Consider the following 15,149-nt stretch of genomic DNA (forward strand, 5'->3'; position numbering starts at 1 on the left):
TCGTTTTATGAACGATTATGTGAAAGAGTAATTGCAGTGACGCAGTCTTAAAATGGGAACACAAAAATATTTATTTCCAATTTACTCATGTATATAGAGACACGTTTCCAGTTAGAAAACCAATGTCTCGTCCATCTGGCTCCTGCTGAATGCTATGTTGTGCTGCGCCGGTGCGCTGTTTAAATAGCAGTTAGCACTTCTTTCCGCCATGTTTGTGTGTGAGAGGTATATGCGTATGTATGTGGAATGCCGTCTTGTGTATTACTATCCTGTCTGTTGGTACCACGTGCACACTTGTGCATGTGCGTTTGCGCTGAAAGGCTGAGTTACCGTTGTTGATGTTGGGTGAGGACTGCACTGAGTGTTTGGCTGCCATCTGCACTCGTCCACCACACGCTGATGTTTCTACTCCTTCCTCCTCCACGAAAGCATTTTAACACGAGGACACTCTCCAGCACCCTGCCCTGGCCTTAAATGGTCTCTGCTCTGTCTAATTAAAGCTGCCACTTAATCATTTTGAAATATTTCAATATAACGCTGCCGAAATTAAATTTGAACCCTTGGCACAATTACTGTAAACAAATGAAGAAACTTTAGGAGGAAAAACATATCGGATGTGATTTTTCCATCTTTCTTTTTCTTGTTCCGATTGTTGCTATTGTGAAAACACAAAGGCCTGTTTGATTGTAATTTACCTCTAGTTTACAACTGGATCAGCTTTTTTTTGTTTTTTAACAAATTGCTCCAGGAACTATAGAACCTCAGGAACTAAAAGTCCCTTTGGCACATTTCTTTTTACCTTCCCACTGGGTCTGAAGAACCATGAGGATTAGGCAAATTAGTCTGATAATGGATTAAAAAAATTATGACAGCAGCATTTTTGATGCAATTTTTACACAAGAGGAAACAACAACACAGACTCATCATGTTGTTCTTTGTAGTTACTGGGGATCGAATTAAATTATGCAAAGGAGACCTGCAGAGGTGGAAAAGGAGACTGCTCGTCTGCTGATGGTTTCCCGGTCGTCTATTTCTGCTTTAATAGGCTACATAACAATAATGTAACAAATAGCCCAGTCAAGGGTAATCTTAAAGCCGAACCACATATCTTTGGTACCAGTGGCAACCAGTGCTTGTTGACTGTGTGAACTAAGCTACAGACAAGTTGTAGCAGCCTACGGCTACGGCCAAGGAATTAAATTTAGACCCTTGCTCCTTCTAATGCAGGTTAGGTTTCTGAGTTCCTGAAATGGTTCCTGGGCCCCCAAGAAAGGTCACTGCGCAGTAAACCGGTCTATATGAGACTGATCTGTCCTCCCGAGAAATGACAGAATCAGTCATTTCAGCAAATGCCGCGAAAAGACATGTTCACGTAAAAGTAACAAAGCCCTCCAGCGGCTTTGTTCATCCATAGCAAAGGAGGAAGTCAGGGTGACGTTATTGTGGAGCTACAAAGTCAGCAAAGTGACAGGTTGGATGGATGTGTCAACAAAACTCAACAGCAAACTAAACTAAACACGACAGCAAGTTTGTTCCAAGATTCCTATTCTCCCCCAGTCGTTGTCCAATATGTATTTTTCTAAAACAATAAACTGTACAAATGACATATTGTTTTGTTTAATTTGATTAACTATATATATGTGCAGAGAAATGCATGTGACTCTGGATGTTTTGTGGAACGATGTGTGTTTTTCACCTACCTAATGATACCATACACACATATTCTCTATCTGCTTGTTCAAACCCATCAGTTCAGCTGTATCCAATTCCCAGGGTCAAATATCCACCTCCAAAATGCTATTTCTTTTTGGTTGCATCATTACCTCAAAAGAGAAATCCAAGCTGTCGTTTGCATCATTTTAAACATGATATCCTGTAGCACCTTTGAAACTTCGGGATCTTGATTGGAATTTGAAATAAAGTTTTGTGAGTTTGAACGGCAACAGGTTCACATGTGGAGCTGAAGACAATGCGCTTGTGTTGTAAGCCTTGTTACACCTTTGTTAAGAGAGCATAATTAACTATTTGCCTCCATCTGTCCATCATTTTTCTTACACCCATCTGCTTCTCTTAGCTCGAGGTTGGTCTTTCCAACATCTGTCTATCTGGAACTCATTCTGCTGTGGCACCCACGGACATTAACCGTGGTTGAGGGTGTCAGCAGTAAAACGTGTGTTTGCATGCCTGTCTTTATGTGTCCATCCAGAAGTAGCCTGGTAAGTAGAGGCCAGACAGGACGGCCAACATTTAGAGGCAGTAATAACAATGGAGTCCTGCCATTTTGCCAACAGCTACAGTGGGCCATGTTTTCTCAGGGCAGTTTTCATCCTGACAGCCCACGCTGTTTTTCCCCCACTAGTCAAAACCCATCCAGGCTCTGAGGAACATTTCCCATCTCTATGGGCTCGTTAAGCCACTGGTACCCAGGGGAGCGACACACACACACACACACACACACACACACACACACACACACACACACACACACACACACACACACACACACACACACACACACTCCCACTGATCTGAGGTTGAGTCCACTAAACCCTTCCCTTCTGCGCTTCCCTTAACACCACTATGAGCTTTCCTACTGTCTCAACATAGATAAAACAGATTACCATTTGGAGAGGTTGGGCTTGCGCTCCATTTAGGAAATAGCTGTTTGTGAGCTCTGGCTGAAGCAGACAAAATACAAGCTGTTCTTAAAATAGGGATGTATTTACCTCTCCTCCAAATGAGGAGTGACTGGGCAAACACACACACACACACGCGCGCGCGCGCGCACACACACACACACACACACACACACACACACACACACACACACACACACACACACACACACACACACACACACACACACACACACACACACACACACACACACACACACACACACACACCTGAATGAGCTCAGTTGGCACAGGGCATATGTGTTGCCGCTGCCATTAGCCACTATTGGCATAGCAATGTTTAGCTATGTCAGAAAGAGTTTCTATGTTGCCCAAAGATGTTTGTCTGTGTGTGTGTGTGTGTGTGTGTGTGTGTGTGTGTGTGTGTGTGTGTGTGTTATGCATCGCCAAATGTCCCTGAGAGACAGAGAAGTGAAGGAAATCCCTCAGAAGTAAGGACATTTGTGTGGACTACGTGAGCCAAACAAGTTACTGATAGGGGTTGAGTTTAAGGAAAGGGTGGGGTCACACATTTACTGGTTGGGGTAAAGACTCTCCTAGGACACACAAGCGTGAGAGACGGTTACCTGATTCTCGGAGTGTGTGCGGGCCTGCTCCTCCTGGGCGAGCACCACCTCCCTCTCCGCGGTGATCTGAACGCTTTCCCTCAGCGCCTCCTCCAGCTCCTCAATGCGCTCCTCCTTCTGACGGAGGGAGTCCTACAGAGATAAAGTGCGCAATGTAAATAGAGCATTAACAGCTGCAGCGCTGAGACGATCGGGTGATTAATCCAGCATTTATCAAGCAACGGCACCAAGAGTCTCCAGCCATGCTAGCAGCTCCGTGAGGCTGTACTAAGGTCATTGAATTGAATTACTTTGCAGGTATTTGGTAATAAACCAAAGTGTTGGACAAATTTAACCTGATGTTGTTGTAAGATGAAAAGAAATATTGTTATTACATTTCAGGAGAACATTATAGTTGTTGAGATATTTCAGTGTGGACTGAAGCGGTGGATATCCATGATCCATCCCTAGAGCTGCTAACACGGCCAAAAATGCACAAGCATTCGATGGTTCCAGCTTCTCAAATGTCCGAATTTGTTTGCTTTACATCGTTGAAAAGTCATTATCTTTGGACTGTTTGGTTTGATAAAACAAGCTATTTAGTTCTGGGAAATTACGATGACCGTTTTTCACTGTTTTCTGACATTTCATAGAGCGGGCATGATCATTAATTGTAGCCCTAGATACTTTTAATAAACAATATCTCATTTAATTTAGGGAAGTTTAAATGTAAGACTACACCAGCCAGAAAATCAACTGACTCACATACAGTAAACTTTTGATCTGACATCCTTCATATCTGACTGGATTAAATCAGTTTCCCGTAACAGCAGCTTTCCCTGTCAAACCCTGGTTAGCATGTCCAAAAGGTTAAAACCTTGGACACTCCTCTTTCCATTTTATTGCTCTCAGCGAACTGGAATAAACTGCAAAAGACTCACAAATTAGACAAGTCTGATCTCCATCTGCCTCAGAGGACTCTGAGGAATTCTCAATCACTCAGGATGCTGTTTCTAAGTAAAATGACGACACGAACGTCCCACCAATTCCCCATACGGAGCAATTTAGTTTTCTCTTGCCAGGCTTCCTAGTTAAATTAGAGTTGAATGAATACCTGATGGAGACAGAGCAGCAGAGAGAGGATGAGACATTTACAGTGGCGATGAACAGACCTCCAGGACATCTCCAACACATGTGCTGTGAATCTGAATCCTGCTCCAGATCCAACATTACTTGGTGTCTAACTATGCAGACTTAATTAGATTAAGTCCTCTTACTGTATTCAATTCAATTCAATTTACGGACTGAATTACACTCGCATTCCATTTACAGTCTTCAGTGCTGGTTAAACAACACAGAATTGCTTACAATTGACACACACACACACACACACACACACACACACACACACACACACACACACACACACACACACACACACACACACACACACACACACACAAACACACCAGTTATGGTTGTAACCGCTGCGGCCCCATAAGTCTGAGTGATTCACATAGCTATCAGATCATCTCCGAACCACATGCATACACAGAAATGACAGCTTCCAAACTCCTTAAACCAAAGATCAGTCACAGCTTGAGGGCACTTATTCGCACAAACAGACACCCACATACAGAAAAGAGCATTTTCATCTGCCTCTAATCAGAGAAGCCGCTGAGGTTGACGATTACTGGAAGAGGAGGTGGAGGAGGTAGACAAGGATGGACGAGGAAAAACTGAAAGAAGGGAAAGGGAGTTTAAGGGAAATTAGGGGTGGAAAAGGTGAAATAAAAGCTAGTGAGGACATAGGAGTACAACCGGTGTTACAATCATCACCACACACATGGCTGTTCATCTTGTGGTCGCTTGACACCTCAGCAGACAATTAGGAGACGCTCTCACACCACAGGAAGCATTTAGAACCCACAGTATTCACAACATAGTTTAGTGTGTACGTCCCTTACTCCCCCTCTAAATCACCTCTCTTCCTCACCTCCTTCCTCCCCTTCCCTTCTCTGACCATTTTTTTTCGTTTCCTCTTTTCCTCTCCTCACCATCTTCCATCTGCTCTTCCTGTCAATCATCTTCTTCAGTTACCCCCTCGAATGTTCTCCCTGAGCGAGAGCTGCATCGTGTCTGTGTGTGTGTGTCTGTGTGTGTGTGTGTGTGTGTGAGAGCGTGTGTTTGACATTGCCTCAGGCTGCTCGCTGTCACAATTGTCACCTTGTGATGAAGCATTGTTGTGATAGCAGAAAATATTCAAGGTAGGACGGAGAGAAACTTTCTCCGTCTCACTTTTTCACCCTCTCCCCACATCGCTCTCCTTTAACTCCCAGCTTGCTCGTCCTTTTCCTCCCTCCACACCTGTATCTGCAGGGAGCTTTCGTTCAGATTGTCCTCTCTCTTCTTGGCGTCCTCCATCAGCTGGGCGTTCCGGCTCTTCTCCTGCTGCTCCTTGTGTTTCAGGTTGGCCACCTTCTTCGACTGGTCCTTCATCTGCCTGCGCACGCACACACAAAATACGACATCAAAGTCAATGCATCAACTGTATACAGTAAGGGGGATTTAAGTGGAATATTTCCCTACTTTTGTTACAGATTCGATTTCTGTATGTCTATAACACACACTGGTAACAGTTTTTTGCATTAAAGGTTTTTATTTCCTAATGAAGATATTTAGTTTTCACTGCTTCTCGCCATTGAAGAATTGGGATATTCATGGTTATGGAGTTCTGAGTAAATGCACACTAAAAATAAGGTTCTGGTCATGGCATTGGTTTACTCAGAAAAGAGGATAAATGAGCTCCAAAGATTTTTGAATCACTAGCATTACGACCGCAAACATTCAACATAAGAAAGGTGGCTGAAAAATAAAATTTCAACATGAATTCTACACCTCTAAGATTATTTCTAAAATGTTTATTCTTTACTTAAAAAAACCTGCAATCTAAAAGCCTGTATTCATTTAGCCACAGTGCTAAATGAACGGGAGAAGCCATGAGAAGTACCAGCTTTAACAGCGTTAAACACCATCTCTGACTTCAAAGATCCGCCACACACACCCATCACGTATGCACACAAATAGATGCGACAGCAACATCCAAAATGACCTGCATTAACAACGCTGGCAGCCAGGTCACACGAGTGCAGCTAATAGTTCATATGTTAAGTGGAACCGTTTCCCACCAAAACGTATTCAGGACCCTCTGTCTGTTACTGCCATTATGGTGAAACAGCAAGACACTCTGATGAACTATTCTGTGCAATACAATGGCGTAATGAAAGCCCTTAGAGCCAATATAATGCGAAGATCAGTAAAGGAATTCAATAAAAAGCTGTGAATGGACGACTAGATGACGTTTAAGATTTTTCCACAGTGGGAAGTATGAAGGCCTTTTCACATTGGGATTACAGGGTGTCGGGAAGCAGAGTCTAAATCATCGTCTGGGGACCGACGGAGAGATTCCTCGTGGGAGCAGCAGGGCTGGGAGATGGAGAAAGGGTTTAATCCCTGTTTAAGCTGTCTGGAAGCTCTTGTGGGTCTGTCACAGACCTATCAGCTATCACAGCAGCTAAATGCGTTAAGCATGCACACATAGCGGCACTTGTAAAGACAAAACAAAACTGCTGACTCATGTTTGAAACTCAACCAAATTCGCACCGTTGCATTCCTTAAATGCCTGCTCCGTGCAAATGTTTATGCATGTTAGCATAACTTTTTACAGGCTCGGAGATAAATCCATTTTCTTCACTTCCATTGCTGCAGCTGCCAGTAAAAAGGTCTGACCTCCAGGGATGGGAATCCACAGCAAACTCTGTCACAACAGCTTCATGTGCATGCATGGGAAATCATTTTTTACGAGCCGCACTCGGCACATTTTGTTTCCTAAGGTGTAAACAGGTTCCAGTCGTCGACATGACCTCTGACCTTTGCCCGTGCACCACAAAGTTCTGTATTTAAAGCCATGCATGTGCACTCCTGCGACGTCACAGTTGTTTTGTATTGACTGCTTTACTCCTTTGAGTGCAATCTTCTGTCTGAAGTCATAAGAATATAATGTTTACTTGTTTACATCTAGAGTGATATACATATTCTTGTTTTGAAATATGTTATAGCACCCCTCCCCCTCTCTCTTTCATCTTTCCTGTCTATCTAAGCCATAAACTATCTGCTAAACTAACCTAAAGTAATGGGAGTAATCATTCAAATGGCTTTTACATCAGTATCAATGCCAGGAAAATTGAGAAATAATATTGGCACAGGATGGTAACATAAAATCTGTTATGGGTTTGCTAAAAGGTCCAGGGGGCCCAATTCAAAACCATCCAGAGAAACCTGGGAAGCTGGAAAAGGAATTTAAATGCGGCGACGGGGCCAAAACCGCTCTGCAGCACCTGTGCTTTCAAAGCCCACAGAATAATAATCAATGCGTTCGGCTGCCTGTGTAAACGTGTTGCTTTTACTTGTTTTGTTTTCGCGTGCATTTTAAAGGCCTACAGGAGGACCATACTGCTTCATTATCACATCCAAATTAGTTTAAAATGTTAAAACAGGAAACCAGATGAAGTATGCATGGATCAGACTCATTATGGTGTTTTTATCTTCCTTTGTTCCATTCAGTTTGCACCATGAAAGCGGGATAAATTTGAATATTTGGGATTTGTGCTTTACACCCTGCGTGAGTGTGTAACAGGTCATAAACAGGCAGGAATGTTCCTATTGGAGGATTTCTAGGAAGCTTGAACCATCTGGTTAGCTCTCTGAGGTTTCCCCCCTTCATGCTACATTTACTGCATGTATGCGAGTATATGTGCATGTGGAATAGACTTTTTGTTTGCAATGTTTCCTATTGACTCAACACTCAGTTCCCACTTACACTCCCTCTCTTTCCTCTTTCGCTAATGCTAAACACTCGTTTTCAGCACGTAGATCATTTGCATGGGCGACTATCGCGCATTTGCACAGTGAGTTGCTCCTCCTCTCATTGGAATATTCTTCCTCACGCTGATCTTTCCCTCCATGCATTTGCCCTTTTTTTTTTTGCATGTTACATTATAATCATTTGTATGAATAGCAATCATTTATTTGCATCAAACCGATGTACAAGGACAAATGTACTTCGCCTCACCGCTCCCTTTTCCTCTTAGTCTTCTCCACACTCCCTCTCCAAATGCAACATTACTCTTTCCTCTGGATGAAATATTTTCATCAGACCATGGACCATTTCTTCTCTCCTTTCCTTTCCCTGATTCCTTCCACTCCCTCTTTTGTCACTTCCATCTCCTGTGCTTTACTTTTCCTCTGACTCCTCTCTAAAATAAATAAACCATGGATCGAAGGCTACTGCAACAATCATAAACTTTTGCCAGATTTGGTGTTATTATTTTCTTAACAATGGTTTACCATATGAATATAAATCTATTGTAACATTACATTATCCATCTGTGATGCTGAAGTGAAGCGTCTTTTCAAATAAAGCAATAGATGACACATCCCATATAATATGATATATGATATGGATAATACTAAGAGGTAACAACTTACTTATAGTCAACTCAATACCTTTTAATCATCTTTGTCATATGTGGTGTCACTTAACCCTATCTTTTCTGTAAGTTGGACTGAATTTAGAAAAAGAAAAGTACCACTTAGTACCACTTTAGTATCACATATCTATCCTGTGTGTGTATTTGTTCAAATGTCTTACTAAAGCTATGTTTATTGGTGCATAATTATATCAAATGGATAAATTCTACATGTATTATGCATATTTCCCCCATCCTGATCCATCTTATCATACATTAATATCGTTAAAAAGACTTTGGCTTTATTTTAAAGCAAAGCCTGTGGGTTTGTAATGATGCGAGAAAGGGTCTGGTAATGTTGTGGAGAAGGGACAATATTTCTATATTATTATGTAACTGTGAAGTTAAGACATGGGTTTGAATTCTATACATATACATATATATATATATATATATATATATATATATACACATCACATGTCAGCCCAGTCCTTTATTTCCTCTCTATCCTCATCAACAAACCATTACATTACAGTCATTTAGCAGACGCTTTTATCCAAAGCGACTTACAATTCAGTATCTATCTACACACCGTAGACGCAGCTACGGACATTTTGGGGTTAAGTGTCTTGCTCAAGGACACATTGACATGAGACTAGTGGAGCAGGAGCCGGGGATCGAACTGCCGACCCTCTGATTGAAGGGCGGCCCTGCTCTCCACTCAGCCACAGTCACCCTTATGTGATAGGAATATATTTTTGTTTAAGTTGCAGTTGTTGGATCTACACATGTTTAATTAGATAAACCCTTTTCATTACTCTCGCCCGTTTTAAGGAGCAGAAGTTGCTCGGTGAAATCGATGGCTCGGCTTAGTGGAGGCAAAGTGCCATTTGAAGCTGTTTTAATATGTAAAATATTTCCTTCACTCTCCCTCTGAAATCGCTTTCAACAACTGCTGCAAACCGCTGGAGGAGGCGGAATCACAGGAGAATTTGCTTCACCCACAACGCTGTAGACACGACATACAAATGTGCAGTAAAACCCCATCTGAACGCACACACGCACACACACACACACACACACACACACACACACACACAGAGAGAACACACATACACAATGATTCACTCATTGACACACCGTGCAAGTGCACAAATTCACCAACACTGTGCTGATAGTGGGAGGTGCACACACACACACACACACACACACACACACACACACACACACACACACACACACACACACACACACACACACACACACACACACACACACACACACACACACACACACACGGTCGGTGCTGTCAACTGTTCCAAACACAACCTGCTTTGTATTAGAGTCTCTCAGTCGGACCACACACAAATATTTGAAGCGCACACACACAGTTGTGCATGTAACTGCGCGCAACATGCGCCCAACGACGTCCTCTCCAACGTTTGCACAGAAAGACACACATGCAAACATAGTGGCACACAGTGTCAACACATGCTAACATAAACACAAACACTAGCATACTTGTTGACGGCACTTTGAACTTCCTAAAGTTTGCAAAACCTCAAAAATACCCTAATGTACTGACTGTACACACACACACATGCTATAAATAAACGCACACAGACACATATACAGAAATGTACAGAATAACCTTCATTAAAACTTAAAGCTGTGAAGAAGTAGTGGATAGTGCTGGAAACTGGCAGTAAAAATGAAAAACACACACAATCTCATAAACTTCAGTAAACCTCAAAGTCTCCAAAGTAAAAAAAAACTTTTCAGCCTCCCTCATTAGCATGCTGCTGATATTCAGGGACCCACATTAAGGTAGTATTAATATTGCATTTGGAGTCCTGTATAAATATTTGATCAGAAATGCTCGGGGGCCTCATGTATGTTTACTGCACATAGTTCACCCAACATTAACATCAAGGATTTCCTTTTAACCATTCGGAATTCTGTATTTCCCTTGAAAATACAGGAAATATTGGTTTGGTTTACTAAGCCCATAAAAACTATGAGACATAAAAAAGAAAAAAATAGATAAAAAAAATGATAATCTTGCCCTCTGTCGGTGCGGAAGAAAAACTTACAGTACAAGGAGGGCATTTTGGAGGAATGAAAAAATAAATACCTATGTTGTTGTTTGCACAATAACTGTAGGAAATCACAGATGTAGAGACAGAGTAAGCACATGTGTGAGGTAAATAAGGAGGTAAGGCAACTAATACCCATGTGCAAACTTCCTCTGTGTGGATTACTGGAAACTAGCTATAAAAACACTACGATACAGCTGCAGACAGAATGACATGTCTTCTTTAATAGCATATGTCCTTGTGAAAATAAATCATGTATGCATACAACTAAAGGGAAAGTGTTTAGATAATAGTAATAGTGTACGCATGTGACAGAGAACTGCTGTTGATCTTGGCTGCGTCTTTGTTTTACATGGAGAACAACAAAGTTCCAGAATTAAACGCTGACACTTTGTTCTTTAGCCTCATATTTGTCTTTTGATCTGAACTTTAGATTACAATGTAGATGAGTGAACAGAATAAGAAGGCTGCTATTATCATATCTAAATACCTACAATATGGTGTTAACTGTAAGCATGAAATACATGCACTTTAACTATAATCTTCTTTTTGGAGTCCTGGAAACCTTCAGGTCTTTAACAGCTCAAAAAACATGCTTGACATTGATTTATCCCCTTGAAATGTCATATTAGAACTGCTTTTAAACATCATTTTGAGGGCTGCAACGAATAACTTATGTCATTATTAATTAATCAGATTATTTACTCAATAAATCGTTTCGTCTATAAAATGTCGGAAACTTGCTTTATAAAATTCCTCACAACTTGAGGGGATGTATTCATACAGCTTGTTTTATTCATCCAAATATCCAAACCCCAAATATATTCACTATACTATCATGTATGACAAAAACAACAACATCAAATCCATATAGATGAGCAGCTGGAACTGGAACTGGTTTGGCAGTTTTGCTTGAAAAATTACGAAAACAATGAATCAAATTTTGAAATGGTTGCTGATTAATTTCATGTCAATCGATTTATCGACTAATCGTTGGCGCTAAAGTGGTGATGGTACTTTGTACGCAGCAATACCTCTCTCAAATCCCACGTGAGTCTATTTGGATTTCTGGTCTTGCCATTTGTTCACAAGAGGCATAATTTACTGATCCTAAACATAAGTCATGCCACAATGCACGATAACATAAACAGACGGTATTTCTTTATCAGTCAATCACTTTTTGGCAAACGTGTGGTTATGCATCGCCCATTTAACATGTAAAGCATAAAATATTGCTATTGTGATTTGATCACATATTGTATCACGTTCACCATATATACACCATACGAGTGGTACCAATTCCTGACAAAACTTCTGTGTCTACATATTGAATTTTTAAAAAGGTCAAATATATATATATATATATATATATATATATATATATATATATATATATATATATATATATATATATATACATATATATATATATATATATATATACATATACATATATATATATATATATATATATATATATATATATGTAGGGTGAAAAAAATGTTGACTTTTTCTGTCTGTGAGAACTCAAACAATGAAGAAAGCAACAAATATAATATAATAACACTACAAAGCATAATATAATAGGATATTGAGCAGCCACTGTACACAGTACTGTAGATTTGTCTATTATCTGAATACTGAACAAAATTGTAAACAAAAACTGTGTTTTTCATTTTCCCTCAGTACGGGGAATGTGGTGTGTATGTAGGTATTTTAATTAGATAACTCTCAGCAGTCATTCCTACAGTAGTGTTGTCAGCTAAAGTCTTTCTTGCGTGTGTAAGTCAGGAAAAAACAATGTGCAAGGGTCTGTGTGCGTGTGTGTGTGTGTGTGTGTGTGTGTGCGCGCGTGTGTGCTTGTTGTCACCCATTAGCTGACAAATCCCTGCACCACCTCAATGCTCAGAGTCATACAGGACCTCAAAGGGCTCTCTCTCTCTCTCTCTCTCTCTCTCTCTCTCTCTCTCTCTCTCTCTCTCTCTCTCTCTCTCTCTCTCTCTCTCTCTCTCTCTCTCTCCTCTCTCTCTCTCTCTCTCTCTCTCACACACACACACACACACACACACACACACACACACACACACACACACACACACACACACACACACACACACACACACATAAAGAAGCAATGCAATTCCTTTTTAAGATACAGAAACCTTGATGTCAGACGTTTGGCAGTGGATGAGGAGTTCCTTAGCTCAAGATCAAAACAACCCCAAAAAAAAAGACAAGACGAGGGAAAAAAAAAAACACAAAAAAGGACAGAAGAAGGAAAATACATCTTCTGTCGTCTACCAGACAGCATGGGAATGCTAACTTTTTCTTTTGTTTCCTTCAACCCTTTGGAGTTAAATCACAAAACACCAGAACAACAGCGATGAAAAAGCCGACGAGACAGCAGGGGCTCTGCAAGTCGAAAAAGACAGAAAGAGCAAAGAAGCAGCTGGCACTGGGGAGACCTTTACAGCAGAGCAGAGCGCACAAAACACTCAGACCACCAGATTTATGCAGGAAACAGAAGGGAGAAGTGGTCATTATGTGGTAGATCACAATGTGTAGGTCTGAGACATTTCAATATGATTTTGATACGTCTGTTAAAAAAAAAGACCAAATTCAGATTTTTGGTCGTACATGCTGAAATCTCATTACAGAGTCACCTCCTGAGTGCAGACAGGAATATTTAAAAGTCCAAAAAAAGAAGAGTAAGGGAGATTTTCAATCTCGGGATATGGACGATGATTGGTGCCATACACTTAAAGAACTACTTCACCATATATATTGATACCTTTCCATTAAATATGAAGCTACAGCCAGCAGCCAGTTAGCATAGTTAGTCTAGCTTAGTTTAACAGCTAGCCTGGCTCTGTCAAAAGGTTAACGAACTTGCCTACCAGCTCCTGTAAAGCTCACTAATTAACATGTTGTATCTGGTTTGTTTAATCCGTTCAAAAGTGTACAAAACGATGAGGTTTACGGGCGGTTGTATGTCGAACTATTTCTTGGCTAGGAGCAGCGACTTCCTGGAGTCTCTGCTGATTGCCTGGCAACCTGATCAGACCATAAAAGATTGCGAAAGCTTGGTTGAAAATTGTAAATAGCGGCTGAACTGTTAGACAGGAACAATATGTGGAGCGATGTCTCAAAGCCACAAAGACAGAAAAGCAACAGAAGTTAGAGGAACTCTGAGCAAAAGTTCACAGCTGTCCAACTTAATGACGGCGATACGTTCGCTGCGATAGCCGCAAACTTGACCTTAGCGCTAGTATCGTGACAAGACTGTAATGGAGGGTGCAAGAAAGTAACAACAATGTTTCCTCTTCAAAGAAGCAGCAAATGTGGCAGGGAGAGGGAGCAGAGTGAAAGTCAAGGTGTCTCCTTCAAAGACAGACAGACAGACATGATGAGAATGATTAAAAACAGAGTTCATGAAGGAGATGAGAGAGTGCCTCGATGCAAGGACAAGAAGTTTGAAAATGAAGGAGAGCGCGACAGTGACGGAAGAAGAAAAATAGGCGAGCAGTACTAACCTTGAGGCAAGACTGGGTAGAGCAGGAGACGGCGTTGCATTGTAAAGGTAAAAGAAAGGGAATGAGAAATGGAGAAGGGAGAGGGAAAAGGTGAGAGGGAAGACAGGAGATGAGCGCTAGGTTAGCCAGCTTGATCACTCTTCAAAGAGGAGACAGATGAGAGACAGAGGAACTGACAGGGAGACAGCTCGAGAGACATGATTACCCATAGAGATACAGAGGACAGACACGTGGACTGTTAGGACCAAGCAAACAGCTGAGCAGGCAAAGAGACAGACGGAAAAGAGAGAGGAATTCTTCCCCCAAAAAATTACCATTTGTTTACTCACCCAATGTTAACTTGAGTTTGTTTTTCTCTCATTAAAATAAAAAGAAATGTACATAATAAAAATACTTTTACTATAAACTATAATAAACTATGCAAGCTTTCATCACCTTATTTGACTTGGGTGCACCAAGCTCTGCTAGATATGTTCCCTGCACTTATATCTGAATAAAAATGAAATAGGAATCACATTGTTTTACAGCCAGTTTTCATTATTCATGCTATTTTCATTGTCTCCGGGAAGACGGGACATCTTTAAAGTTGAGCACTGTCTCATTTACTTCACTCCATCAAGACTTTTCTCCGTGTTTTTGTTCTTCGTTCGCTGTGGAGTCAAGTTTTCTTCGCCAAACACCAGGTGAGTAATTTATAAATGTCATTTTGAGGGTGAAATATTCCTTTAAATGCAGGCATTTCTTCTTCTCA

General features: G+C 41.0%; 1 protein-coding gene across 10 annotated transcripts in view; it reads right to left on the minus strand.

The window, feature by feature from the left end:
- Positions 1-15,149, minus strand: part of LOC137888054 (ELKS/Rab6-interacting/CAST family member 1-like) — a 113,213-nt gene that overhangs the window by 51,572 nt on the left and 46,492 nt on the right. For 6 of the 10 annotated variants that reach the window (XR_011105097.1, XR_011105096.1, XM_068731339.1 and 3 more), the window contains 3 exons: positions 14,399-14,410; positions 5,609-5,744; positions 3,263-3,394 (listed from right to left, as the gene is read on the minus strand). Coding sequence is in view for 7 of the 10 variants with exons in the window: in XM_068731339.1 (XP_068587440.1) it covers positions 3,263-3,394; positions 5,609-5,744; positions 14,399-14,410 (280 nt within the window). In the remaining 3 variants the exon portion in view is untranslated. The remainder of the gene's footprint in view (positions 1-3,262; positions 3,395-5,608; positions 5,745-14,398; positions 14,411-15,149) is intronic. The other 4 variants (XR_011105098.1, XM_068731340.1, XM_068731338.1 and 1 more) reach the window with 1 other exon arrangement.

The sequence above is a fragment of the Cebidichthys violaceus genome, unplaced genomic scaffold (genome assembly GCF_023349555.1).
Source record: "Cebidichthys violaceus isolate CVI_PGR_0920_01 unplaced genomic scaffold, fCebVio1.0.p SCAF_51, whole genome shotgun sequence".
Classification (NCBI taxonomy): Eukaryota; Metazoa; Chordata; class Actinopteri; order Perciformes; family Stichaeidae; genus Cebidichthys; species Cebidichthys violaceus.